Source organism: Alosa pseudoharengus, unplaced genomic scaffold (assembly GCF_046254945.1).
Source record: "Alosa pseudoharengus isolate Yale_2024_CS ecotype anadromous, Long Island Sound unplaced genomic scaffold, YU_APseudo_1.1 YU_APseudo_1.1_scf_22, whole genome shotgun sequence".
In the NCBI taxonomy this organism is placed as follows: domain Eukaryota; kingdom Metazoa; phylum Chordata; class Actinopteri; order Clupeiformes; family Clupeidae; genus Alosa; species Alosa pseudoharengus.
Window position 1 is genome coordinate 9,360,810 of NW_027468680.1, and position 27,378 is coordinate 9,388,187.

General features: G+C 43.2%; 1 protein-coding gene across 3 annotated transcripts; it reads right to left on the minus strand.

The window, feature by feature from the left end:
* Window positions 1–26,201, minus strand: nsd2 (nuclear receptor binding SET domain protein 2). 3 transcript variants are annotated; one of them, XM_076300439.1, is made up of 24 exons: window positions 26,031–26,201; window positions 22,722–23,536; window positions 21,970–22,126; window positions 21,596–21,747; window positions 20,533–21,237; window positions 20,234–20,362; window positions 19,811–19,982; window positions 19,474–19,554; window positions 19,177–19,286; window positions 18,737–18,923; window positions 18,246–18,358; window positions 17,569–17,664; window positions 16,583–16,709; window positions 16,174–16,374; window positions 12,840–13,019; window positions 10,271–10,427; window positions 9,211–9,413; window positions 8,646–8,749; window positions 7,234–7,503; window positions 6,846–6,962; window positions 3,682–3,823; window positions 3,121–3,227; window positions 2,745–2,943; window positions 1–739 (listed from the first exon to the last, which is right to left on the minus strand). In XM_076300439.1, the coding sequence occupies exons 2-24, from the start codon at window positions 23,505–23,507 to the stop codon at window positions 393–395; spliced, it is 4,842 nt and encodes a 1,613-aa protein (XP_076156554.1). In that variant the 5' UTR covers window positions 23,508–23,536; window positions 26,031–26,201; the 3' UTR covers window positions 1–392. The 3 variants fall into 3 exon arrangements, with proteins under 3 accessions (XP_076156554.1, XP_076156555.1, XP_076156556.1); XM_076300440.1 differs by lacking the exon at window positions 26,031–26,201 and adding an exon at window positions 25,938–25,997; XM_076300441.1 differs by lacking the exon at window positions 26,031–26,201 and adding an exon at window positions 24,887–25,931.
* Between the last annotated feature and the right edge of the window lie 1,177 nt (window positions 26,202–27,378).

Below are 27,378 nucleotides of genomic sequence, written 5' to 3' on the forward strand. Positions count from 1 at the left end.
TCCAATATTTTGCTACACAGTATAATGTTACACAAGGGGAATAAAAACATATGGGCATCAAGATGAGGACACAAACACTAATTAAAAAGTCACAATTCTGTTACAAGATACCTGTAAATGAATCTTTATTTCAAATAACTGCAGTACAACTACGTCTTAAGTGTCTAATATAATTTTTCTTGCCTATATAACCAACTGACATGACTATTGTACGTAAGGTTACTGATGAAATGGGAAGATTGCTTGATATTAATTTACACTTAAAAAATGTACATTAAAAAAAAAACAAAGAAAAAAAAAAACAATGTTTGATAGTGGACTCTTAGGTCAGGGAATGGGAATGTTAGGTGGAGTTGTGAGGGGGGTGTCAATATCTGGAGTCCACTGTCTCTTTAGACTTCTACTGACTTTTTGGAGTTATTCTTTTTGAGGACCTTCCTGGGCGCCGCTCTAGGCCCTCTCTTAGCACCTGGTTTTGGGCGAATCTGGGGCAGAGTTTCGGCCGGGGCAAGGGTGGTAGGGAGCAGGGGTAGTTCAGAGGGGCCCTGCTGGGACTCGGAGGGGAGCACCAGTGGCTCCAAGGCTTCGTGCTCCTGGCAGCAGAGCTTGCCGGTGGTGGGGCAGAGCTGCAGCGCTCCCTCCTGGTGAGCCTTGCAGAAGGAGTTAGGACAAAGCTGGCAGAAGGCGTCCGAGTTCTTGCCACACACGTCGCAATGGTGCCACGGGCAGTCCCAACGACCTGCACACAAGTAGGAGGTCATGGTTAAACACAGTGACACACACACACACTTAACACCAGACAATCCCACAACGGCTTACAAACTAGCAAAATGTCATAGTTAAACAACAGGACACACATACACACACAATAATCACACACAGACAACAAAAAAAGTGTCGCTCGACAAAAACAAATTGCTGCCGAAAGATGTCAAATAGAATGTCTGCTAGTTTCTATAACAACTTGGACATTAAAGTACATGTCACGGCACTGATGTCACTGCAAAACAAAAGTAAACAAATACACCGTGACCACAGCAACACACAACAGAACTCAAACTTCAGTAGAACTTTGATGTACGCATCAAGCTCTGTGACACTCCAGCAGACAGAGATTGACACATTTATGTCATATTATGTCGCATGAGCATGTGGGTAAAAAAAAATATTGGACCTTTATTCGGGCCCTGGCCGTGGCGCAACTGGCTGGGGCACCTGCACCATACGCCGGCGACCGGGGTTCGATTCCCGCCCTGTGGTCCTTTCCGGATCCCACCCCGACTCTCTCTCTCCCACTCAATTCCTGTCATTCTCCACTATCCTGTCAATTAAAGGCATAAGTCCCCCCCCCCCCCCAAAAAAAAAAACCTGTTTATGTGACAGGACACGTTAGACATAATTTTAGCAGTAAACGCAAGTAGGCTGCGACCCTGAATATTTGAAGTAGGCTACAGTGTTTCCCATACATTGATTCATTGAATTATTTGTGGCGGCTCACCACAATATCAACATTGACCACCACACAATGATTTTCCAGGTTGTACTAAATTGTGCTTAAATCTGGTTAGCATCATAACCACGCTGGGCTAATTTGTTAAACTGTTGCATTCAAGTTAATTCTACAAACCAACCACCACAAACGGAATTCAATTCTCTGGGAAACACTGGGCTAGCATATGGATTCACTTAAATTGAGAATAAAAAAGGACAGGAAACCACAGTGTGGTGGTGTGCAGTGAATTGCTGGCACATGAGAGCATGAAATCATCAAAACTAAAATGCCACATGGAAACAAGGCACCCCTGTCAAAGTCAAACCTGTCGAGTACTTTGAAAGGTGACATCAGGAGTTCTCCGTTGTTTGCATTAGCAACAAAATGGCTCATGACAGCTGAACGAATGTGTGAAAGTTTGCTTTTACCATGTAGGTGCAGGACCTGCTACCAAAATGTCAAAGCAAAGTCATCATGCAATATGCTTGAGTTTGTAAAGGGACAGGCACACAAACAGGTCCCTCTGAACAGAGCTCTTCAGACAGGGTTGAAAGGTGCTGTGGTGCTTCTACATTTTGGACCTCAGTTTTTATTAAAACCTCAAGAAACTATCTAACATTGTGGGAAAAGGGGTAAAATATGGAATTGAGAAGTCTTTAACTGACTTTTATGCCAATTTGGGCTGGGAAGAGGACAGATATGAGCAACTCGGCAACACACTCAGGACGCTGAATGAATGTGTGCGTGCATACTGTAGGGCTGGGACGGTATGGATGTTTTCTTACCGCGGTTGGAAAGCAAGAAATTGCCGCAGTTTCACGGTATACCGCTTTACCCGCCCCCCCAAAAAAAAAATCTGATTGCAAGTTATGGATTATGAATTTTGTGCCACCATCACAGCCAATTAAACTTTAGACAGCCACAGCAACTTCAAAGATCACTGGACCAAATGCTTCAGACATTAAATAAATAAGCAGTTTATCAACAAGGCTATCACGATTTTAGAAATGTTACATTCATGGCACTTATGCTCGGCCTACTGTTACAACGGTAGGCTACTGCACGTTTTTAGCTTAAGACCTCTGCCGGCGGCGACATGAAGTCGAATCCCCCAAAAGGATTTTTCTTTTTTTTCTTTTTTTTGCGGTGATGACAGTGACGAGCTCAGACCTGCGGTAGGCGTGACCGCGGTATTGCGGTTACCGTCCCAGCCTTGTGCGTGCATATGTGTGTGTACTGCTGAGGCACTGACCGAAGGGCCTCTTGGTACGGTCCAGACAAGACAGGTGGTAGGCCTTGGTGCAGCCCTTGCGATCACACAACACCAGCTCGCCTCCGTCTCCACAGCGGAAGCACTCGTCCTCTGAATGCTTCTTTCCCTCGCTCCGACTCTTCCGCCGCTTGGTCTTCTTCTTTGTTGACTTGCTCTTGGGCTCTGACGCCTGGCCATTCTACGGACGGACGGACACACACACACACACACACACACACACACACACACACAACAGATAAGTACACCTGATTACAACAGGAAACTGACTGGTTACATCTTTATGTAAAGCAAAAGAACTTAAGGAATTTGTAACAGTTTGTAAGTCAGTACTCAAATCAACTGTGTGTTGTCTGACCTTGGGCCGGTCTCCAAGGAAACCGCTGCAGTTTGGTGCGCCGCAGCGACACACTGTCTTTTCGTTGCCAAGGCAATCCAGGTTATAATTGAAGGTCAGCTCTGTGCCTGTGGAAGACCGCCAATGGTTATTAAGATTAGGCATTTAGTATCAAACACTCCACCCCACACACACACACACACACACACTTATTAGGGACACATACAGGTAAAAAGTATATAAAAAGGTGAGAGTAGGGGAGAGGGAGCCCAGTGGCAGCGTCAGTGTCCCACACCACAAATGGGTTTAGAGCCCACAGAGACACAGGTTAAAGTCCGGCCTAAGGTCATTCCCCCGAACCCACACCCCATCTGTCGTCAACTTCAACTGTCTAGCTCACCAGAATAGTTCAATACATTTTCAACGAACAAAATCAACCCGGTGTTTTTGTTTTCACTGAATGCTGTCCATAGACTGCGCTTAAAGTTAAAAACGAAATGAAAATACCGCAATGTTGAGAACAACATCATCCCCGGTGCTTATCATTTATTCAAGAATTCTCTCCCAGTCTCTCTCGCTCACCAGCTGGGATGTCGCAGACGGCAAAGAGGCCGACGCGCGTGTCCCCATTGACCGTCCACTTCTGCGTCTCACAGTTCGGCTGGCAGCTGTGGTTCATGAAGCGTGAATAGTTGCCTTTGGGTCCAGCGTCTATGATTCGGTCCTGAGGAAAAAAAGTACCATCACCACCATTATCATTTACACGGTTGAATGTTCAGGTATTAGTATGTGAATCGGCACACAAGGACAATGACCCAGAATGTGTGCTTACTTGTAGCTCTCATTAAATAGCTATGGAATACAATAACAACTTATTATTAGCACTTCTCGTACATGCATGCAACATGCTTGTTTTCAGTCTATTGCAGGGGTCTCAAACTCCCGGCCCGTGGGCCAAATCCGGCCCGCGCCCGGCCCCATTCCGGCCCGCGGCCTATTTCAAAATAATAATGTAATTCAGCCCTTGAGGGTATTTTTAATTGCGACAAACAACGACACTGATTAAAATAGACGATAGATCCAAGTGCAGTGACAAATCTCATTTGTACTCTCCTCCACTAGTTGCTAGACATCCAGAGCTTGATTCAAGCCCAAAATCGCTGCACACAGTTTTCAGGAAATAGTGTAAACATGAAGACGTGCATTTGTTTGTAATGACGCGGAAGCGATGCAGGCCATAGTTTTGCACAAATTGAAGCAGAAATAGGCCTACACCAACTGTTGAAAAAACGTTCACGCGTGATTAAGTCTTGGGTAGGCTATGCTATTAACCTATTCTGATTCTGAAGGAGAATATCTGCCTTTTGGAGATTATCTTATGATCGATCCTCTATTGACAGTGATAGTCACGGTGCGTCTGTGAATGGAGGTGCGTCTTTGCGTGTATACAACGGTGTCCACTAAGCATACCATGCTTATTTCGACCCTTTGCCCAAAATAGCTCGAGGTGGCAGTGGTAATCGTGATAGTGTCCGTAATGGACGTGGTACAGACAGCTCTGAAGAACTACTAAGTCACCCGCGATAGGAACTGATTTGACCAGGCTACTTTATTGTAGACCTATAATAACGGTTTGTGGAACAGGCTAGTTTACTATTGTTACATCTTAGGCCTACTGCTTTCCTGTTAATTTGTTATTTGGGTAATATGACAAAAAGAAAGTAAACCTGCTCAAATAGTTCAACATCCAGTATTTACTGAAAGGTGCATAATTTGAGGTGCTTACCATCCAGTGGCAAATTAGATGGGTAAATTTACCCCCTTCATAAACTTTTGTTTATACTCAAAGATTTTTACATTTACAGTAGGACTTTATCTCTGACCACTTTCAAGCCATGGCCTTTTGAAATTTTGATATGCCAGGTTTAAATAAGTTATGAGAGGAAAATATTTTTTTTTGGTGTGAAACACACACATACCTGTTTTTATGCTTTTTTGTTTCTTTTCAGAATTTGTATTTATATTTATTTTATCATCATTATTTTATAGCACAGGTGTCTAAAAATAGATAAAAAGAAATGAGAAAATACAGTATTTGAAAAAAAAAACAAAAAAACATTGCATTTTAGGAAATAGCCATTCTTTTTTGTATTATTCTTTAACACCGACGCGACCCTCTAATCAGATTACTTTGGCCGAAGTGGCCCTAAGCTCATTTGAGTTTGAGACCCCTGGTCTATTGCAACAGTGCAGCAGTGTTACTGGGGCAAATCAGACTAGTTTGAAGTATTTTTGCATTGCTAATGATGTGACTTTTGTAACTAATTTACTTGGCAAATCTGAATATACACACTCTTCTATACATCATGGCATGCCTGCTGTCGTCATCTGCATGACTCACACTGACATAGGCAATTGGAGAAAAGTCTGTGCTATAGGCTACTAAAGAAATATTTCTCAAGGGTAACACTGTCCACAGATTTCTTATATTAGCCATTGTTTCCCAACCTTGGGGTTGGGACCCCATGCGGGGTCGCCTGAAATTCAAATGGGGTCAGCTGAGATACTGAGCATCTTAAAATTGACCAGTACATTACATAAGAATATACATTCAATAAAACCCAATATCAAAAACCTCATGAAACTAATATGGATTCATTACAATCTAGTTACCTAAAAATAAACTTAAGACAGCCCGCATGAGATCTTTGATGTAATCATGCTCGAAAATCAAAGTACTACTCTCGACTGGATGTTACTACAACAGAGATGAGATGTTCTCTCAACATGTTGTGAATGATTGGGGTCACCAATGTTTTGTGACATCAAAATAGGGTAAACTGCCAAAAAAGGTTGGGAACCCCTGGCATAAGCCAACCAAAAACAGTTATGGACCCTTTCAAGAGAGTTCCATTATCAGCATCAAAATTGGCCCCACAAGACTTCCTTTTTAACATTCCATATGTTATCTTAATGCATTGGAAGTAGATTGGGGCCCAAATAGAATGTTCAAGCATTGTTTTTGTTTACCTTGTTAAAAGGGTCCATAGAAAATCCACAGCTTCAGTAATACACGGCTGTGCTGACCTTGTGAACTGTTGTATAGTCTACTGTAGTGCCACTGAAGTCTGCACAGTGGCACTCCCAATGCAATACTGTTCCTCTGGCGCCCTCTTCTGACAACTCCAGTCACTGCACAGACTGGAGGATATCAAAGAGAGGCCTCATCCTTTGCTATGCTAGGCTAGCTAATTCAGCTAAAATATACTCAGCCGCCATCTTTAACAGTAGTGTCAACTCTGCCAACATTTGCACACACAAGCCAATTATGTGCCATTTTATTGATGGCCACAGATTATGTTGTCCATGTGAATTGGTGATGCTCTCAGCAGGAAATTGTCAGCCCATTCACCAATCCAGTGGTGTGGCACCTAACTGGCTTGTTTGTGAAAATGTGGGCGGGAGTGAGCACTTGAGGGACTTATTTTTTAAAGATGGTGGATGCTAACTAGCTGACGCTAACCCTCCAAATCCGGACCCACTTATACAGATAGCGCACCCACCTGGGACTAAGCTGGGTCTTAGATTTGGGATTTAATGTGACTGATTTAAATATGATTTACAATAAAATGTAACAAAATGTCTGATAAGAATATAATCATTGCAAGTAATTGTGAGCTTTGCTGCAACAAAAACTGACACCATTCACACGTGTTGGCGGAGGCTGGTGATTAGTCAGCGTTTACCTTGTCGATGGTGAGCATGTAGAAATCAGACATGTCATTCTCCTGGGCGTATCTGATGCGGTTGCGGCATTCCTCCTCATCGATCAGCTCGCCCACGTACTCGTTAACAAACTGTCCCTGCAGACACACACACACACACACACACTTTCAAATGGAGCTCAGTTCAAAAAACTGAGCAGGAAAAAGAAACGGCATGCTCCCACCAACACTGCGTTTACCCAGGCCTTCAACAAAGCACTACACACCAATTTTATCTAAATACTTTCAATTAAATTCATATTCACAACTTCCTTAAAGCTGAATCTCAACATCACAATCACACACATAATTCACAGGCTTCCTTAAAGCGGACCCGGCAATACACTGTCCATCACACTCTCACACACACCTTCTTGATGTCGTGCAAGGTGAGCAGGCCCCAGCCCTTGCCGGCTGTGCGGATGATCTTGGTGTCGGGGTACTGGCGCTTGGTGAAGTCCTGGTTGTGGCAGCGCTCGCCGGCCGGGCACACCTGCGGGTGGCACTCGTACAGCAGCATGCGGTTCAGGCACTCCGACTCGAAGCTGCACGGCCGCTCGTCTGACGGCTTGCAGTTGCACTTAGGGATCTCGGACACGTCCGCTGTGTGCACCTGCACACGCCCGTGCGGCTTGTTGATCTGAAAGGTGATGGTGGGGGTGAGACAGGAGGTTGGAGTTGAGAGTGAGTTTACGAGGGAAACATAGAGGGAACACAAGAGCCATCAGTCTCCTACAATGTGCAGTGACGGCACAAGTGATTACATTTAGTAGCATCTAGGGTAGCCTGCACAGCTTCCTTCCCCCCCCCCAATGAGCTCATCGAGTTTTTCCCTGTTACCCATGGGCCTTCTTTTCTTTTCTTTTCTCTGATTGTCTAACACTCTGTAAAGCGCCATGAGACATGTGTAATGTTTTGGCGTATAAGGCTTATTTAAGCAATAAGCCATTCGAGTCCGTAGGTTACGCTGATTCTACAACAGTTAAAGGGGGGTTTTACTCCGCTAGCGCGTCGTGCCTAACAACGCCCCTTAGCTGTTGTAGACTCAGCGTAACCTACGGCCTCTCGGGGCTTATTGCTTAAATAAGCCTTATACCCACCACCAGTTTAAATTTTGTAGATGTGCGTGCACTCCACTCATTGACATTCAGTAAGGTAGCCACAGCCGTGCGTGTAGTGTAAATATAACCGTCTAGCTTAGCGGCTAACTACACAGAAACAATCGCAACAGATCTCAAACAGATTTTTTTCCCCTCCCTATCACAACCCAAAAAGTATAGTAATAATATACTAATAATAGCTCAAATGTTTTTAACATTTAAAATGTATTTGATACTTAGCATGAGGGGACCTGGCAAAAGTGATGTGCATATGTCCATGTTTTGTTTTGTTTCTCTCTAGGGTTTTTTCCCTCTTGCACTTCTGAGGTACAGGTGCCATTTAGGGTCAAAAATGATATTTTAGCAAATTTGGCCCACAGAGGGTTCATTTCAATTTCAATTTAATTGTACTTATACTTCAGGAAGCAACAGAGGGAAACAGAAGTATGTGATTGCCTGCCTGTACAAACACTGGATTTAAATTCATTCATCTCCTCATGGTAAGTTCATGGTAAGTCTGCTCCCTCATAATGTGTCTGATTCAGTGCAATGTACACAGCTTGTAGCCCATGTACTTAAGTATGCAGTTTAAGACAGTATTGATTGGATGAATATAGTGGTGTTTGCTCCATTACATAGCAGAGGAGAGGAGGGAAAGGGTAGGAAGGTCAAAAGGTGATACCTTGATGTATTTATAGGGCGGTGGCTTCCTGTTGTTCTCCTGGGCCTCTTTAGCTTCTCGCTCCTGCTTCACCTGCTTGAAGCGGGCCTCAGCATCCAGTAGGGCTGCACAGAGATATTCAACAAGCACAGAGATATTCAACACTCCTTTACTACACCGTTGTTTGATTCTTATACTATTACACTAGTAACACACATACGTGAACAGGTGTACTAAGTCAATAAGGCTTACACTCAATCACATTACGAATCAGATGTTTGTTTGTTTAATTTAAGGCCATTTCCGCAACTAAGGCTATTTAATGGCCAGAGCATTGTGTGTTATAGAAACTTAAATATGTTTTTTTTAAATCTATGCTAGTAAGATATTCTAAAACCTTCAAAAGGTGGGACCTTACTAAAAACAAGGCTTACACACAATCACATTACGAATCAGATAACATTTTCAGACCGTTCCCCTTTCTCATAATTTGCATACAGAACAATGAATCCTGAATAGTATTACATTAATGATGTGCACAGATGGGTTCCTGGAAGTTGGCCCTATGGCGGAGCGGTGAGCTCACCGTTCTTGAAGACCTTGCCGATGTTGGTCTGCTGGTACTTGCTGCCGCGGTCGCCCTCCACATAGGGGAAGACGCGGCCCTGATGGGTCCAGAAGTAGTCCTTGGAGCCGAAGAAGAAGACGGGGAACTCGCCGATCTCGTGGCGCAGGTGCTGGATGTTGGTGGGGATGTTCCGTGGGTGTCGGATTTCTGCTGGCCACCACCTGGGGAAGGGGCACCATTACATCACCACACCTCAAAAACTAGAGTATTTATTAACAGCCACGGGCACAGTTTAGACCTGAGAGAGTGGCATGGGTCAAAAGAGTACAACATTACATCAGACTTCAAACTTACAGCATTTATTAATAGTCACGTTCATAGACTCTTGGAATAGAGGGAAAATACAACCTTATGTATTGGATCCTTCCAACCTGATCTGAGATATCTTTTTATGGAAACAAAAGCCATTCTATGTGGACCTCTGCCTCTGTATGTTGCTCTTAAGTTGGTCCTTGTGTTTTTTAATCTCTCTCTGTCGAGGATTTGGCTTGGCTACAAGGTCAGTGTTGGAACATGCTGCCTGTGTGCTTCCCTCCCACAGTCTGGTACTGTTATCTCTTCAGACATGACAGGCTGACTTGAGAGAGGAGGATATAGAGCCGTCTTTTGTTCTCCAGATGAATGTTTTGCCTACCTTGCTTACTGCGTACTTTGGATGGTATATTATCCGACATTATGGTCATCGCTGAGTCTGACATGTCTGAAGTACGTTGGAACCTGCTCAAATTTTAACTTTGTTCCAGAACTAGTTTTACATCAGAGTTAGCTAGCTTTCTGAGTTACTGCACATTGGAAGGGTCAGTGAGAGTTGATGCATTTCCTTTTAAAAAAGTAACATTAAGATTAATGTTTGTAACTCTTAACTTTATTAAGTACCTTGAGACAATGCTGATTAGTAATGGCTTTACATAAATGAATAAACCTGAACCTATTGAAATATACGTTGCCTATGAACCGACATATTTTAGGGATTGACACGGAGCTTGTGTGGGTCAAAGGTAAGGGGGTCGCTGCTCACCTGTAGTTGCCCAGCTTGACCCAGATGATGTCGTGGTACTTGGGCCGCTTGCCGTTGCGGCAGTCATTGCAGAACCAGCTGCCGTCAGGCATGGCGATGTTGAGACAGTCGGGGTGGAACGCCGCCGGGCACGATTCACAGCACAGCAGACTGCCACCTGAACACACAGACACAGAGGGAAACAAATGTGTGAAACGGGGCGAGACAGACATCATCAGAAGTGACATTCTTGCCGTGGGGTTGAGTGTGCGGGAGCATGTGGTCCTACAGCCTTTTCTGGTTTTGCGCTCAGGCCCACCAACACACAGCTCAATGCTGATGGTTAGAAGTTACACAGCAACTCATGACAGAGTTCCCACTAAGTCAAATGTAAAATTCCATGACTTTTCCCTGACAAAAAAAAATTAATTTCCATGACAAATTCCATGATATTCCAGAAATTCCATGATCCGTGGGAACCCTGTCATGAGCTAATTACATGGTTTTATTTAATTGATTTATTTGGGGTTACAAGTCTGAGTACCGGTATGTAGATGCAAGTCTCATCTAGTTACCCAAAACATTTATTACCTCAGACGAGTTATGTTGTCTGATCTTCAATCAAAGTTTCAAACGGCCAAAACTCTAACACTAGTTTTACAGGGATGCCCACCGAACACAGTCACATCATATGGCCATAACAGAAACACGAGTTGGGCATAAAAAAAAAAAAGGTTTGGTTCCTGTTGGTTGACTGTTGAAGCCATGGGTCGGTAGGGAATTTTTTTTTTTTTTTTTTTTTTCCCCAGTGGCAGTAAGGGATAGGTTGAAAATCAATCCCTCCAGGATTTCGCGAGGTTTTTTGAGACTGTTGCGACCTAATATGCCTGGATGGAAGTTGCGGTGATTTTAGCTGTTTCTTGTGGAGAAATTGAAAATTGCAAAAATAGTTTAAATTTAAGGCAATTAAGGTTAGTAAGACCAAAATCACACTGATAATCTTGATGCTTATTAAAAAGGATAATCCAAGGTAAACAGTAAGGATTACAGAAAATCAAAGTAGAAAATCAAACCAAGAGATGGCATCATGTCATATGTTTCAATACATTCATATATTTTGTAATTCATATTAAGTTCATATCTTTTTAATAAATCATAGACTGTGGCCTGCATAATTACTAATATCCAAGTAAGTATCTAGTAATTTCATATTGATTTAAACTATTTGACTACACTTCTGTTTAATGTCATTACATTGGTGGTGTACGTCTAATTCACTGCCTGCCCCTTTAAGGACGTGAGAGTAGCCTAATTACATTTCTGAGTGGATTGGAAGGCTTGCATCTCACTGTTCGGCTACGAGTGTAAATCACTTTTTGCATAGTGCATTACCATATGTGGATGCAATTGGGAATGTCTTCTATGTCATTAGTTAAAATAAATGTTAAAAAAAACAACTCGAATGAAATCATTCTTGGATCATAGAAGAGGTAAATGTCTTGCAATTTTATTAATTTCTATGATTTTGGTAGCACTACTCAAACTAAGCCCACAAGCTAGCAAACATAAGCTTGACATAAACATGACATAAGCTAAAAGGACATATCCAGGTAAACGTTTGCCAATGGGTTGCATAGCCTACTCAAATGTCAGTAAACCAAGTAGGCCTTAATTAACTTACTTTCATAGCCTAGGTAGGTTAGCAACACCAGGTTGAGAGATGCAAGTAAGCAGATCGTTAACGTTAGCCTTCTATTTATAGTCATCAAAACTGCAGAGGAACGAACACTTAGGGCAGTCTTTGGTGTCATATGCAGAAGGTGCAGAAGTAAGTGTGCCACCTGGCTTAATATTCTGCGCGAGGGACTGTTGCGGTAGGTGACATTTCATAGTGAAACTACGATGATTGGTCAAATTTGCGAAAAAGTTGCGGTGTTTGGACAAAATTGCGAGTGCCTTGGTAAGTGACGAAAACAATCGTCTTCGTGAACAGCTGTGCATAGGCTACTTTGTAACAGAGAGAATACGCTTATCCCTATACACAACGCAAGGGGTAATTAATGTAATTATAGTTCGCCTTTTATTTGTGGATTTATTTAATGTAGCCTAGACTATTTAGTGTTATTTCTTCCCCAAGCTCATAAAATAAATTTGGGTCGCACATAAATTGACAGGGTCGGTCGGAAACCGGAACCCAAGAAATTTTTTTTTTATGCCTTATGGTTATTTTGACATTTCAATGAAGAATTAGGGGTTTGCATCTCCCCCTTATAAGAAGATCCGATATGATTCTAGATGCATGAGAAAGGATACAACACAGAAATGATACATTTGAATACAGAAGGATTTGGTGCGATTCGATGGGTACAATGTAATATGTATCGGTGAGTCTTTACACACGTAAAAAGAATGCTTTACTGATTGTGTAACTAACGCAAAATAAGGTAAATAATTTACTAAAGCAAACTAAAATTTCAATTAGTTTTGTAATTACTGAATGAAATAACAAATTATCAAACCTTTAACCAAGTCCATGATGACAGTGGGCAATTTTAGGGTTCCTGGGAGACGGAGGGTAGGGGTCACTAACCTTTGGAGCAGACAAAGCACCAGCTGACATTGACGTGGCTGTGATGGCTGCGGCCCTTCTTGGCCATGAAATGAGCGCTGCAGATCATCGCCGTGGAGGTCAGCATCTCGCTACCTGCGGCAACGCATTGGTCTCCTGCGTGGTAGGCCACCGGGCAGCGCAGACAACGCATCATCTTACCTGTAGTTACAAGGGACACACAGAGCTTTTAGCAAATGAGTCATTAGAAGCAGTAGAAGTTAAGATTAGGGCTGCACGATTATGGCCAAAATGATAATCACGATTATTTTGATCAATATTGAGATCACGATTATTCATCACAATTATTAATTAATTTTAGTGACAAAATGTTTTTTTCCCTAAACATATTGGACTTGCTATCTGGCTCACCCAAATTCTTCCCCTCACATTTACTCCCCTAAATTACTGCAAATATAGACTTGACCGTGACTTCCAAACAATTTTTTTGTGCGTGCTACTTTGTTAATATTTGGGGAAACGTTGACTGCCTACCGGGAATCCTCCCAACGCTCCCCATTAGCCACTTAAGCTCTGCTTCTTGTTCATGAGTTTAATCGTTTAGTCCAGGGGTGTCCAAACTTTTGTCTCAAGGGCCACATTGGGTTTTGAAAATTGGCCGGCGGGCCACACAAAAATAATAATAATAATAATAATAATAATAATAATAATAACAACAACATTTTGTATTATTTCTGTTGTAGAAAATTAATTTCTTAAGAAATACTGTTCATTTGATGCTGTTTAATTCATTTATAAATAGTGCACTGTCACTTTAAGACTCTTTGCCAGCTCCACTCAAATAGTCTATGGCTAGTGCTGTGCTTATGGCTGTGCCCTCTCAGTTTATATCAGTAGTGGGAACTACTGTTGCCATCGCGGTCTCTCCCTCTATTGCACGTTCAAATGCGTTCCCAATTAAAGCAACACCAAAGAACTTTCCCTCTGTCACACGCACGCTATTTGTTTATCCAGCACCGGCTTTGCAAATAAGATGTCCACAGACAAGGTAGAATATGTTGCACGATTTATGAAAGTACGATGTATTGCGACATCAGATGCAAGTCAAATTTGTAGTTTCTTATGTCTCATTCCATCGAACTACAGACCCGCTACCCGATCTGGCAAACTTACATAGTGCGGTTATAGCCGATAGAGGGCCTCAAAGCAATGCAGAAGTGCCGTTCACCCTGTTACAAGTTGATGAACCACTGAAACAATTTTGGAAACAGTATTTTAAGGTACAAAAAACTAGGAGTAGCATTTAGATCTGCTGCAATGGAGATATCTCGATGTAACAAGCTGTTTTGACATTGACATTGTAAACGTTCTCTAAGGGTGTAAAGCAGTTTGTAGTAGCCTAAAGTTAACCACAACGTCGTCTATCGCTGGAAGAAAATAGCGAGCGGCCTATGATAAACTAATAAATGCTCGGCGGGCCGGATTAAAGTGCGTGGCGGGCCACAGTTTGGACACCCCTGGTTTAGTCATTCGTCGTTGATATGTAAAACATGGACATGTAGGCTACATTTTCATTATTGTTCACTCGTTTTGAGTAGGCTGTGTCTTGAAACAGTGTAGGTTGCACATGTAGCTTATAAAATACATGAATAAAATTCACTGATCCCGTTAGCTCAACTCTTATTATAGACTATATCGGAGGAAGCAAACAAGGACTAAAAGTTAACATGATAAAAAAGGCATGTGTGGTTTACGTCATGTGATGTGTTTCACAGTATCAGTTAAAAGCCCTGCTTTGCTTATGTTTTTGGTTAACTTCACTTGCCTGAAATCCGAAATATTTTCGAACAATGATCCGTTTCGAGGGACAAGCTCTTGGCCTTCTGCTGTGCCACACATATGATTTTTGATCGTTTTTTTGTATAGTCTAACTAGCTTACTAATAGTTAACATAATGCTACTAGTCCACAGTGCAAACTGAGCAGTGCATCAGGCTGAGCAGTGCAGGGAACAGCTGTCATTGGTAGGCTGCATGCAGGCACATGGTCAGACAGGTTTAAGGAGCGCTTGATTTGTTTTGTAGCGGAGCATTCTATGGGTTGCCAGGTTGGTTTTATGGGTAGAGCACGCATTTTTAATATCGCTCTATCACGCAAATTTGATCGTGGGAAGCCAAAATCATGATCGTGATTAAAATTCGATTAATTGTGCAGCCCTAGTTAAGATACAGATGTACTAAATGTGACCCTGCAAGGCGAAACCAGTCATTTTGGTAAAATTTACAAAATTAAGTTAATGTGCTCACATGAACGGCCATTGACTAAGCCTTCCAACGATATGTATATCGAGGGTATTACAAAAAGTATCGCTAAGATAACCGCATCCAAAGTTGGCATGGTTCTCCTGTCACGATACGCCAGAAGAGAAAATCACCTTTTTAAGTAAATAGTCACGTGCGATAGTGTGAGGACACAGCTATTATTAGCCTTACGGTAGCGTGACTTTGAAGTGGATGACTGACTATGTCCAGTTTTATCAACCGAGTGAATGTCTTTTTCTGCCCCCTAGTTAATACCAGGGATGGTCATAAGGTGTCACTATAGAATATAATTAATGTATTTCGGGGGAAGTAAGGGGAGAAGAAGTTCTATGTACACAGATTGTGTAGGCTATAGGCCCACTTTTAAATGTGCTACTGCTACGTCAATAGAAAACTTCTCCTGGTTCTTAAAATGACACCAGGATATTTCTAAAAGTTTGTGCTTTTGACCGTTCGTACCCTGAAAGGCAAGTCTTTCACATTCATATTCGGTTACATCTGCCAAGAACGATAGAGACACATTGAGTAACGAGTAGGCTACATTTTAGCTCTACCGTAAAACCTTATAGCGGCGTGGACAAATGGAATGACTGCTAATGTGTTTAATCTTCACCTAAATAAAGTCAGGGTTTAACAGTCAAAAGGTATATTTATCCGTGAAATTTGTTCACAATATGAAAGTGTAGACTGTATACTGTCGAATTATGCAAAAACGTGAAATTCGACATTTTAACCCGTACGTTTGTTTATCGTGGATTTCCTCAAAATAGCACTGTGCGCAAGACGACTGGTTTCGCCTTGCAGGGTCACAAATGTGAATCTGAATTAAAGGGGCGATGTGTGATTTTTCTTTTTGTTTAAATAACAAATTTTAAAAGGACTTGCGCTTGTACCTCCCAGGGCTCTGAGTCAATATAATGCAAGTGCATGGAAGAGTGCCGTCACAAATATAATAATCAAGACAACTCAATTACACCTCATTCCTTTAACAGAACTACATCTATACTTGTGTTTGTGTGTTTGTGTGCACATCACCTTTAGTGGCCTTGGCTTTGGCCTTGCCGCTGTAGTGGCAGGACAGGCAGGTGTGTAACGGGCACCGGAACCCGCGGTTCTCGAACACGGTGAGCGGGTTGGGCCGCAGGCACTCCTCGTGGTAGAACCGACCACAGTGGAGAACGCTGCAGCGCCGGACCTCCCCTTCAGACTGCTTACAGCAGAAACACACGTGTGTGCCTGAGAGAAAGAGAGAGTAAGAGAGCGAGAGAGAGTGTGAGTGAGAGAGAGAGAGGAACACCGGCAGAGAGATGGAGAAATGGATAGAAATAGAGAGAAATAAATGCTTGATGAAAATAATTGATGTACTGGGTAAATATGGATTCATTTCAAAAAGATAAATGAAGCTTACTGAGTGTGTGTGTGTGTGTGTGAGAGTGTGTCTTACCTGAGCTGCATGGAGCACACAGCACTTTCTCATCTGGAGTTAGTAGTCGCCCCAGACACTCTGTATGGAACGAGCTACAACACACACCCTCACACACCAGAAGGTCCTCTCCAATGTGCTCGCAGCCCTACATAAAGCACACAAAACAAGAGAATTGAAATAAATAGTTATTAAAAAAAAGTCTCTCTCTCCATCTATACATGCTTTGGTTCAGCTGATAACAACTTTCTGTGGCGGCCATCCACAGCAAGAAAAAAAAAAAAAGACAAACCAATCCAACCAATAATCTAATTGATCGCCGTAGTGAGTACTCTGGCTCAGAATCCAGCTGGTTAACCTTACCAGAGCTCTTTTCCCATAACAAACCCACATGTTTCGTACAGGTACAGTAACGCTAGGTGGTTGTTGAGTAAAACACGAGAGACCGGTGAACGGCGTTAAGGACAACATAGCCTAGTTATAAAAAACCTAAGTGCTATCAAAATTAGCATGCTAATGTTTGAAATTCATTTGTAAAATGCAGGAAAATGCAAGTTACTGAGCCACGTGGTTTCGTTTTGTTTGTTATCATTGCAGTTTATTCATCTGTGATGGTTAAGAGGCTTTACAGGCGGCGAGGTTCCCTAGCTACTCCTAACTGCTACATGCCTTTCAAACTGATAATCGTTTTTTTAAAGTGAATGACAACCTGTGTTTAAAGTAAAAAAGACGTTATTAAATAATATACATAATAGTGTATGAATATACTTCCCTTATATGGTCTTTAAATGTTTTTAACTTGTGTTAATTGTATGATTTGACAGCTACATTGAAAGCTGTTTTTCCATGTTTATTCATTCATTTTCATATTATATCATGAAAATTATTTTATATTATATGAATACCACACACACAAAACCTCTTGATTTGCAGGAAACGCTGATGTCAAAATATGATTTCCTCACTCCCAACGTTGCCAGTACGTTGCCCCCATGCATAGTGCTCACCTGACACACACTGTCCTTCTTAGTGCTTTTCTTTGCCGCTTGGGTCTCGTCTGTGCTGTCATTAGGAGACTCAGGCCTGTCTTCACACATAGAGCCCTAAAAAGACAGACACACACACACACACACACACACACACACACACACACACACAAACAAACACAAACACACAAACACACACATGAGTACATGAATTTATGTCCATTTTGGTTACATTTGCGAGACATTAAGATGTTAAAGGGACACCAGGCAAGCCTGATGCTTTTTCTCTACGAAACTCCCCCTCGCTCGGTCTGAAGCTCTTTTCCTTTTCTTTGCGTCTTCCGTCAAGGGTTTTCGCTGCTTCTTCGCCGGCTCTGCCATTATACACACGTTTGCAACAATCTAGCGTTTCGTTAGCCTGCCTCTGTGCTGTAAACTGATCCTGCTTCGGTCGGCGGGTAGGATACACCGAACTTGCAAGTGGGATATTCTTCCTACAGGCAGTAGGGGCGGGCGAGAGAGCCTTCATTCGCCCCGTAATGAGTCATTTAACCATATACCGACTTACGAAGATGATTAATTAACACGAAAACGTTGCCTGGTGTCCCTTTAAATAAGCCTGCCATTATAATATAGGGACTCTGATGGACCCAATCTGATAGGATGACAGGTCTCAGCTTGGTTGGTGATTGGCTTACCTCGGGTTCAGGGTGGGACTGGATGTGCCTCTTCTTGGGCGTGGCGGCAGCTGATTGGCTGCTGGATCCTTTTCTCTTCCTGGGCCGTTTCAGTGTCCCGGGAACTTCCTCCTCTGGAATACAACAGCATAATGATCAAAACACTTCACAATTTCCCTCACAGACAGACACACATCAAGATGACAAGTTATGCTGAAACCTAGTGCAAAGTCTGAAACTGAACCTTTTGCTCCTATTGTGTTCTTGATGCTGTAGAGATGCATACTACCAGCATTTCACATAATCCTTTATAAGATCTAAGATGTGTCTCTGGTCATGGATGGCTTAAGAGAACTGGTTTAGACCATCAACACCTCTGATAAGTGGAGTGGAACAGGGGTAGAGGAGAAGTGCACTTTCATCACTCCATGCACTTTCATCACTCCAGAGGGACTGACACAATAGTCTATAGAATGTTCTAGAGAGTTCCAGAGTGTGGGCCATATTCTTACCTTTGACCTGAGCCTGGTGCTTCCCTGATGATCTTTTCCTCCCTTTCGCTGGGGTGGGGGGGTTCTCCTGCACTTTCTTCCTCTGTCTCTTCTTCACCTCCGGCCCACTGCCCACCCCCTTCACCTCCGTGTCAGTGGTCTGTTTCTTCCTCCTTCTCACAGGGCTGGTGAGATCTGCCGACTTACCCTGTAGATGGATGGATGGATGGATGAATATTGAGAGATTGACAAATACCCAAACGGGAAGCACTCTAATTGAGGCATTCACTGTACAGTACCACAGTAAATTGATACTAAATGGATTATACTGACGGGATACATCAAAGATTATCTGAAGGATAAAATAAGCAATCAGAGAGTGAATGAAACTGAGTCAACCACAGGGGCGGTGTGTTAATTTCTTGTTGTGACCTGAACATCTCTCAACATCCATGACTTACCTTGGGAGTCTTTGCTTTGGGTGTGACAACCTCGAGCTTGATGCGTTTTTTGGTCTGTTCTTCCTTTTCCCCGTACTTGTCCTCTAGCTCCCGCTTCATGCTGTTCTTTCCTGAAGAGAAAGGGATACACATATGTCACTCTGTAGCTCCCTCAAAAACATTGAGTTACATTCAAGACCAATAATAATAAAAGATTTTATACCTGTTGCCATGCAACTGCACACAGTCTGAAACTTCCTTGAAAGGTTAAAAATAATGACGTCATTTCCTTTTAATAGAGGAAATAGATGCTCCTACCTTTGGAGTCAGGCTTCTCTTTGCTTTGAGCAGGTTGCCTCTTCGTCCGTGGAGCCTTGGGGACCTTTTGGGCTGTATCAGCTATTCAATAAAAGGATGTAAAGCTTAGTCACGAAACCACACAAGTGATGCTACCGACTCACAACAGATGAATGCTTAGAACCTTTGACAGGCCTTTGTAACCATTTGCGCGTGTCATGTTGTGGTCTTGTATTTACGTATTTCGTGTCTATGTGGTCTTGCGTTTTACATTTGCTAAACATTCCCTTTGGATATGTTGCATTAAAACCACTACACAAAGCTTAATTAATTAATTAGTTAATTAAGGGAGACCTACCTCTGGCCTCTTGGCTGCCAGGCTCCTTGGTGGGAGGTTTAGTGGCGACGGCCACGGGCCTCCCCCTCTTCTTGGGGGTGCTGGCGGTGGCGTTGCCGGCCGTATTGGACTTGGGTTTGGTTTGCCTCTTCCTCACCGGAGCGGGGGTGACTAAGTCTGCAGGGAGGGACTCCTTCACGTAGATGTGCCCACACACACATACACACACACACATACAGACAAAAACAGACACACATTGTTGCAAGGCAGTGCCATTATAAAACAGAGATTTGCATATAACTGTATAACACTATTTTAAAACAGGATTTGCATATCACAACTCACTCAGTCTACAGATGTAGACATTATAATGTGCAAGTGTGTTTAAACAGGGGTGTGGAACACATACAGGAGCTTTGTATGAACGTGTGTGTGTGTTTTCACCTGAGCAGCAGGCTTTTCCAGTACTTTCAGGTCTGCAGTCACAGTGACTTTGACTCTCTTGCGTTTCTGTGGAGGTATTGGCGGTTCGGATTTCAGAGGTTCGAGGTTGGAAGCAGCAGTGGTGGTCTCCTATACACACACACACACACACACAATGTTCTTTATCTCTTCAATTTTATCTAGAATATGTGGTAATAAAAGTGTGTGCGCACAACTAAAATATGCAGAAATATGCAACTAGAATATGTGTGTATATAACTATAACATGCTGGAACAAATGTATGTGTGTGGGTCTTTACCTGAGCTAGTGTGTGTGTGGCCACTTCAGGGATGCTTGGGGCCTTTCTCCTCCTCCTCCTCACAGGTGTGCTCGTCACCTGACCGTCTGCGCTGACCTTTGCCCCCTTCGTGACCTTGGTCACCTTGGTAACCTTTGCAACCCTCGAGACCTTCCTGCCAGGGGCCTTCTTGGACGCTGAAGTGCTGCTGTCTTTGGAGTGGGCGCCAGGTGTGTTGATGTCGTTGAGGTCATCTTGTGTGAGCGCCGGGGAGAGTGGTGTGTGTGCGTCAGACTGCTCCAGCTCCTCGTGAGTGCGCGCTTGTCCCGCGGGAGTGCTGGTGCACAGGGGTGGCGGGTAGCCGCTCAGCACTCGCCCTCGGCAGGTGATGTGTCGCAGAGGGGCCTCCTCTTCCTCCTCCTTCAACGGGGTCTTCGGGGATTTGCTCTCCGAGGGCGCCTCCTGGTCCGGCTCCGACCGAGCTGCGGAGGGGCAGAGGTGACGGTCCAGTTCCTGGCCCGGTTCTGGAGCCTGCTGGCCGGTGTCCTGCTGCTGGTCTGAGTCCGGGCCTGACTGGGGGAAGGGGCTGCGTGGGACCTGTGGAGGGGCGCACAGGGTGAACTTGGCGATACGGTCCTCCAGGGCCATGGTCATGGCTTCGGTTGCCTGGGAGATTCCAAGACGCAACGGCTTCGGTAATCTTTGCGGCACAACAGGGATGACCAGCTGCACGTGAAAACATAATCAACAGGCATGAACAGCTGTGCACAAAAATTCAATCAAGTCTATCCATACAAATGAATTGCCGACTCTCTTGAAATAACAATATAGAAAACAATAAAATAAAGAAACAAATAAATGCTTTAAACAGCATTATATCCAATGTTATTTACAATCAATCAATTACACAGTCACACATAGACTAACAGCTTTTCCCTCAACGGAGATCTCCATTGCAGTGCTATTTCAGGCCAGGACTCGTCTTAATCCATGCACAGGAAACAGACCCAACAGATGTGCTTTCACAGCCTCTTGTTAAATGGAGGGTGTGGTGAGGTTTTAAGTAACGGCTGATGGCTGGTACCTTCTTCCCACCGGGCCGAGGAGAGGGCTGCTCCAGGTTGAGCTCCTGGTACTGCTTGCCATCACGGAATGGCACCATACATTTCTCAAAAACATAGCCTCTCTCGGAAGCCTCGCTGAAGTACTGAACATGGTATAGAATACTGTTCAAGGCTGCAAACAGACAGATAGACAGACAGAGACACACACAGAGTGAAAAATATGCTTGCATGTTTGCAAGTTATTACTATGCTTACTCAAGACACATTCTTATTTTAAACACCAGAATTTGTGTGATGACAACGTATGAAAGCAGCTTGTGTTTTGACTGCAGATATCCTGTTAGGATTTATTTCCAATGTTAGTAGCTAAGAGACTGCTTGGCTGCTTACATACCATTCTGTTTCATGTGTTTGTTGAACTGGGGGTCGGTTGTAACCATGCCGGGCCACCAGGGGTACCCCAACATTTTGGTCCAAACAACGTCCCCCACAGAAAAGCGCTCGTGGATCGTTCCAGCTGGGCTGTTCACATATCTCTCAATTTCCACTCTCTTTGAGGAAGAGGGACAGAGGACCCAGAGAAAAAACAGGGAGAAGGAAGTAGGGAAGATGAAACCATCTGATCAATCAAACACCTTCAAATTATGTTCATCTAGATGGAACCAGACACAAAGGATCATTTCAATCAGGATTTAAACCACACTGGCTTAAGATAATGCTGCACCATCTGTGGGAGATACCATCCAATGTTGTAAAGAGATATTTGTTAACTCTTAACACATTCCCTTGGGGAAGAATATGAGATAAATATTTACAAAAAGAATGGCGCATTTAGGCTGTAAATCCAGACAGACTGCAATATGAGCAGGACACACAACACTTATGATTGTGTGTGTGTACGCTTATAAAACTTGGTGGAATTAACTTGCTAAACACACCATCAGATACAGCACAAACAATGTGGAAAAACATACAACCATTCAAAAAATAACTCCACTTTCAATACATGTGTTGATCATGTCTGACATGATTTGAATTCATAAAAATGGCCCTGGAATGTGTTGTATAGCCAGGTATCCTGCACATCATTAGACTTAAACTAGACTTAAACGAGTATGAGGGGGGGAAAGATGGGGGTAACTTTACCGGGTTACAGTTCACAGCGATGCATGATTGGTCAAAGGAGGCAAGGGTAGTGATTGGCTTAGTGGTGAGAGTATTAGATTCTGTGACATGATTGGTTGAGGTGGTGGCTGCATCATCTGACATCGGGTCAGTTGCTGACTGCACCACACCCTTGTGGGGCGACACTCGGACTGTGAGAGGCTTCCGAGTGCTCGCCGGGATCCTCTTTTTCACTGGACGGCCCTTCCGCTTCCTCCCAGTGCTTGGGCCTCCCAGAATCCTCTCCGGTATTGTGACTGTGACCTCCGGTCGCTCCCCATCTTCAGCGAAGCAGGCAGAGTCACACCTGCCGTTGGGCACGGGCTTGGTGCCGTTGGCAGCCACTTGGGGTGCACGTTTGGGGAACTTGAGCTTGATTTCCTGGGCAGGGGCAGGGTTCGGGGGCGTGGGCTCCGCCCCCTTGATGGGGGGTTCTGTCGTGGCGGCGACAACGGTGGCAGCACAGTGTTTCGGCTGCTCACCATTGTTGAGGACGCGCGAGGTGAGATCCTTCAGCTGCTCAAGGCTGTGGCCGTGCGTAAGGCTGTGGCCGTGCGTGAGGCCGTGGCCGTTCTGCATCTTGGGCAGGGCACCGTCTTGAGGTGTGGCCGCCAGCTGCGTGGTGGCCTTGTCCAAGATAAGGGCGGAGTCTGCGCCCACCTCACCCCTCCCCTTGCGTCCGCCTGCCAGCGAATCGGACGGCTGCTTCATGCTGATGGGGCTTCGCGGCTCAGGCATCAAGGGAAGAGAGCCACCCTTACTGTCCATCCCATGCACACGCAGTGTCCTTCTCTAACCTGTAATACACACACACACATACACAGGAGGGTGGGGGGTGATGAGAAATTAACAAGCAATTAACGTTTTAATCATTATTATTAATGAAGAAAAAGACAGAGACAGAAGCAACCACTTGGATGATAGGCACTTATTCTACATTAAGCATTCAGTGTTTCACAGAATTGAATTCTATTTGTGGTGGTAGGTTTGCAGAATTAACTTGAATGAACAGTTTTTAACAAATTAGCGCAGCGTGGTTATGATGCTAACCAGATTTAAGCACAATTTAGCACAACCTGGAAAATCATTGTGTGGTGGTCAATGTTGATATTGTGGTGGGCCGCCACAAATAAGTCAATGTATGGGAAACACTGAGCATTTTACAAACAGCTTCAGTCAGAAAACATCTGCAGTGCAACAGCACAAACTTGTGGTCGCTTTGAGCTTTTCCATACAGGCCTACTAAATACTTTGGCGTAATAGGCCGCAGGAGGATATGAGACTCACTGTGAATGTCTATGTTCAGGGAATTGTAGGCACATTTGGAAATCATGAAGCTTATTTTAATTTTAATGCACGTAGAGATAGGGATTTTATCAAAGGAAGGAAAACGTAACATTATTCTGAGTAGTGAATTCGGTACACTACGTTTGAAAACCGGCCATCTAGTGCGATTTGTTGTCAGTTGCACCTGCAGCGACTAGCGAGTAGTTTGAGCAAGCAAGCCAGTGAGAAGTACACTTCGTTTGGCTGCCACTTACTCCATAGTCATAAACGTCAAGCCGCTTCAATCGAGCTGATGCTGCACATTGCAATTAGTGGCAAACTGGCTCAAAATTAAGAGACCAATAATTCCTCTTAAGATTCTTACAGTTGTTTACAGAAATAAAAAGCGACGGCTCCCTCGAGAAGATGGCTACCCATTCGCTTCTATTGTGAATGGGTGGCCAGCTGGCCCCATCCCGGCGCGGCTGTCCTGAGATATTCGGTTACAGAACGAGGGAATCGCAAGCGAAAATCAAAATACAGTGAAGCGTGCATATTGGATATATGTGATAATATGCATTAGTGCCTAATAGTTCAATGTGCATACATATTTTATAGAACTAGCACGTTTCTAAAAACGTGTTATTCTCCTTCCCATTTAACATATAATTTACTTAACTTCGTTCTAAAAAGTGCAACTTAGCTAGCTAGCAGCATGCCATTAGACACCTAAGGATACCGATGCTGATCAACTTCGCCAGCTGTCTATGCACTTAAAGTACGACTATCTCAGTGCCAAACTGAAACAATGTATAACGTCGTGTTTCCACTCTACTATAAGCTCAATTATTCTAAATGGCTGCTGTTGACTAAGGACATACCTTTTTGGCGTCTTGCAAGCTACTTTCAAATCTTTTCAATGCAAAACAACTGTTCAAATGCAGCGCCTTTTTAGCATATGCATTGCAGTCATTGTGGTTAATCGCTGCTGAGTGGCAAAACATAACAGTCGATTTCCCCAAGGATAGTCCGAAGCAATGGAAAGGATGGTTTGCTTTCACCTCGCCCACAGTAGCTTAATGACCTAAAAACTCGGCCGTCTCAAAAGATAAGTGATAGTAAACCTTTCAACATTAGCTTGCGAAGTTGACGTTTCCCCAAACACAAAATCGGTATGAGATCAACGCAAACGGGTAATGCCAGGCAGGCAGGCAGCCAGCCAGCCAGCTACACTGTATCTCGTTCATGAAAATGGCAACACTCTGCAATGAAATGTAACATTAACCATTTTTATTTAAACCGGTGCATACCAGCAGGGACACGGTACATATTCGAACTTGGCTAATGTATGTTACCAAGAATACTGGAACAACCGTTTAAAAAATCAAATAATTTTATATGCTCGATATACTTGGTTGCCAAACACTCCGTTTCATATTTTGCACATCTTCACAATCAACACTAACGAGAGTTGGCTAGTCAACTTAGACACGTCCATATTTACAGCAAACGACGAGGCACCATACATCTAACGTTAATGGAAACGTTAGCGGGCTAACGTTAATCAAGTTAACGTCATATTTGAGATTATAACATGCATGACCTGTGCTTGCTGAAAAACAATCAAGCCTGATATCTTACACCTTAGTAAAGAAGTAACCGAACAGAGCTTGATAACCACTTAAAACATCTGTAATGTTAGCGCATTCTGAGCAGCTAACGTTAGTTAAATAGCTAGTTGGCAAGCTAGTTAGCTTCTGCACTGCTGATAGAGCGACTTGACATGCTAGCAAGCTAGCTACATGCACGATGCCTTAACACTCGAATTCACCCGCCTTATGTGTTGTAATCATACCAACGTTACAGAGATCATTTTTTTTATTTTTGAATAAATGTATGACTGATCTGGTCAACGACTTAATGGAATATAACCTGTCTGCCGCATCTCGGAGAAGCCGACTTCCATTCAACTCGAATCAATGCTTGCGGGAAACTCTCTTCCCAATCAGCGCGAAAAATACTCACTTCCGATTGGTCGGTCCAGGCGCAGAGTTTAACCGGCCTTTTCAAAATTCAACCTTGCCATCCACAGCGTCTCCAAAGGACATTGTTGCAGTTATTTTGAATTTAGCTGCATCAACATACTCTCATTAAACTTAAAACATATGCTATATGATTTCTCTTTTGTCGCTCCAACACAGACTATATCCAATGGAAGGATTCTGTGTTTTTCGAGAAATGATCTAGGATGGACGGGGCGTCTAGTGGTATGACGTCATGAAAAAGGGAGGGTTGCGGTTGGGGTTGCCAGGTTTAGAAAGATCAACTACATGAATAAATTAATTGAAACATAGTGGACATATCAGAGCCCGTCTTCCCTCCATATACATTATTTGGCTCTACTTTGAATCTAATCTTGCAATAATTACATTGTTAAGTTGCCTCATTAAGTTTCCTTCCGTAAAAGCTTCCATGTAGATTTATATGCATTATAGTTACTCTACTAACATACAGACATACATGACATATTCTTTATTATGTCATCACAATCTAAACTGTTATCAGAATTGTTAATAATATTCCTGCTGTTATATAACCATAACATCTAGATACAACCAAACACATTTGGTAACAACATCATCATCTACATCAACAAGGATACAAGGATACAAGGAAGTTTATTGTCACATGCATATAGTTACGAGAAGTAAGAAATGCAGTGAAATGATGTCTGGTGTCAGCCTATTTGTGCATTTATGGGGGGGGGGTAAAAAGGGCAGTGGAAGAGGGGTTTAGTAGATTAAGTGGCAAGGGCTGCATAAGAAAGGTGGGGGAGGATTGGGATTGGGGGGGGCACCAACAAGGAGCACCCAAGAGCAACAACAATAATAATAATAATAATAATAATAATACACTCTGCAAAATGGCAACTATCATCATCATCATCATCATCAGTGCTACATTATTTTCCTGTGATTATGGACTTCTGGGAAATATATATTTGAATTTATTTTCGTACAACATGGCAACCCTGTTATACGCGCCTTTCAATGTCAAATCTGCCATATTTACCATAACATCATTAAGCCTATAATGTTTTTGTCGTTCGCTTTGTCAAGTACACAGGAGAAACGGTAACATTTCAATATGATTAACTCGAGAGTTTTGTATCCATTGAATTCACTGGTAGGCTGCTTTACATCAAGCGATTTTAACAGAATCGCCAGATGTGATGACATTAGCAACGCGCATTCATCTCACATTGGCAATCAGAAAGATTTTTAGCCAATCGAAAGTCATTTCTCTGTGAACGCTGTTCACAAAAGTTTAATTTAATTGGTTGGAATGCCTGTCGCTAAATGGGCGGAGCACC

Bases quoted from the DNA above. Each gene is read 5' to 3' on its own strand.
- nsd2 (XM_076300439.1), bottom strand. From the start codon at position 23,507: ATGGACAGTAAGGGTGGCTCTCTTCCCTTGATGCCTGAGCCGCGAAGC. The intron at 21,748-21,969 runs GTATGTAAGCAG...GTCTGTTTGCAG, and splicing joins CAAACACATGAAACAGAATG to CCTTGAACAGTATTCTATAC. The intron at 10,428-12,839 runs GTTAGTGACCCC...CTGTGTGTTCAG, and splicing joins GTGCTTTGTCTGCTCCAAAG to GTGGCAGTCTGCTGTGCTGT.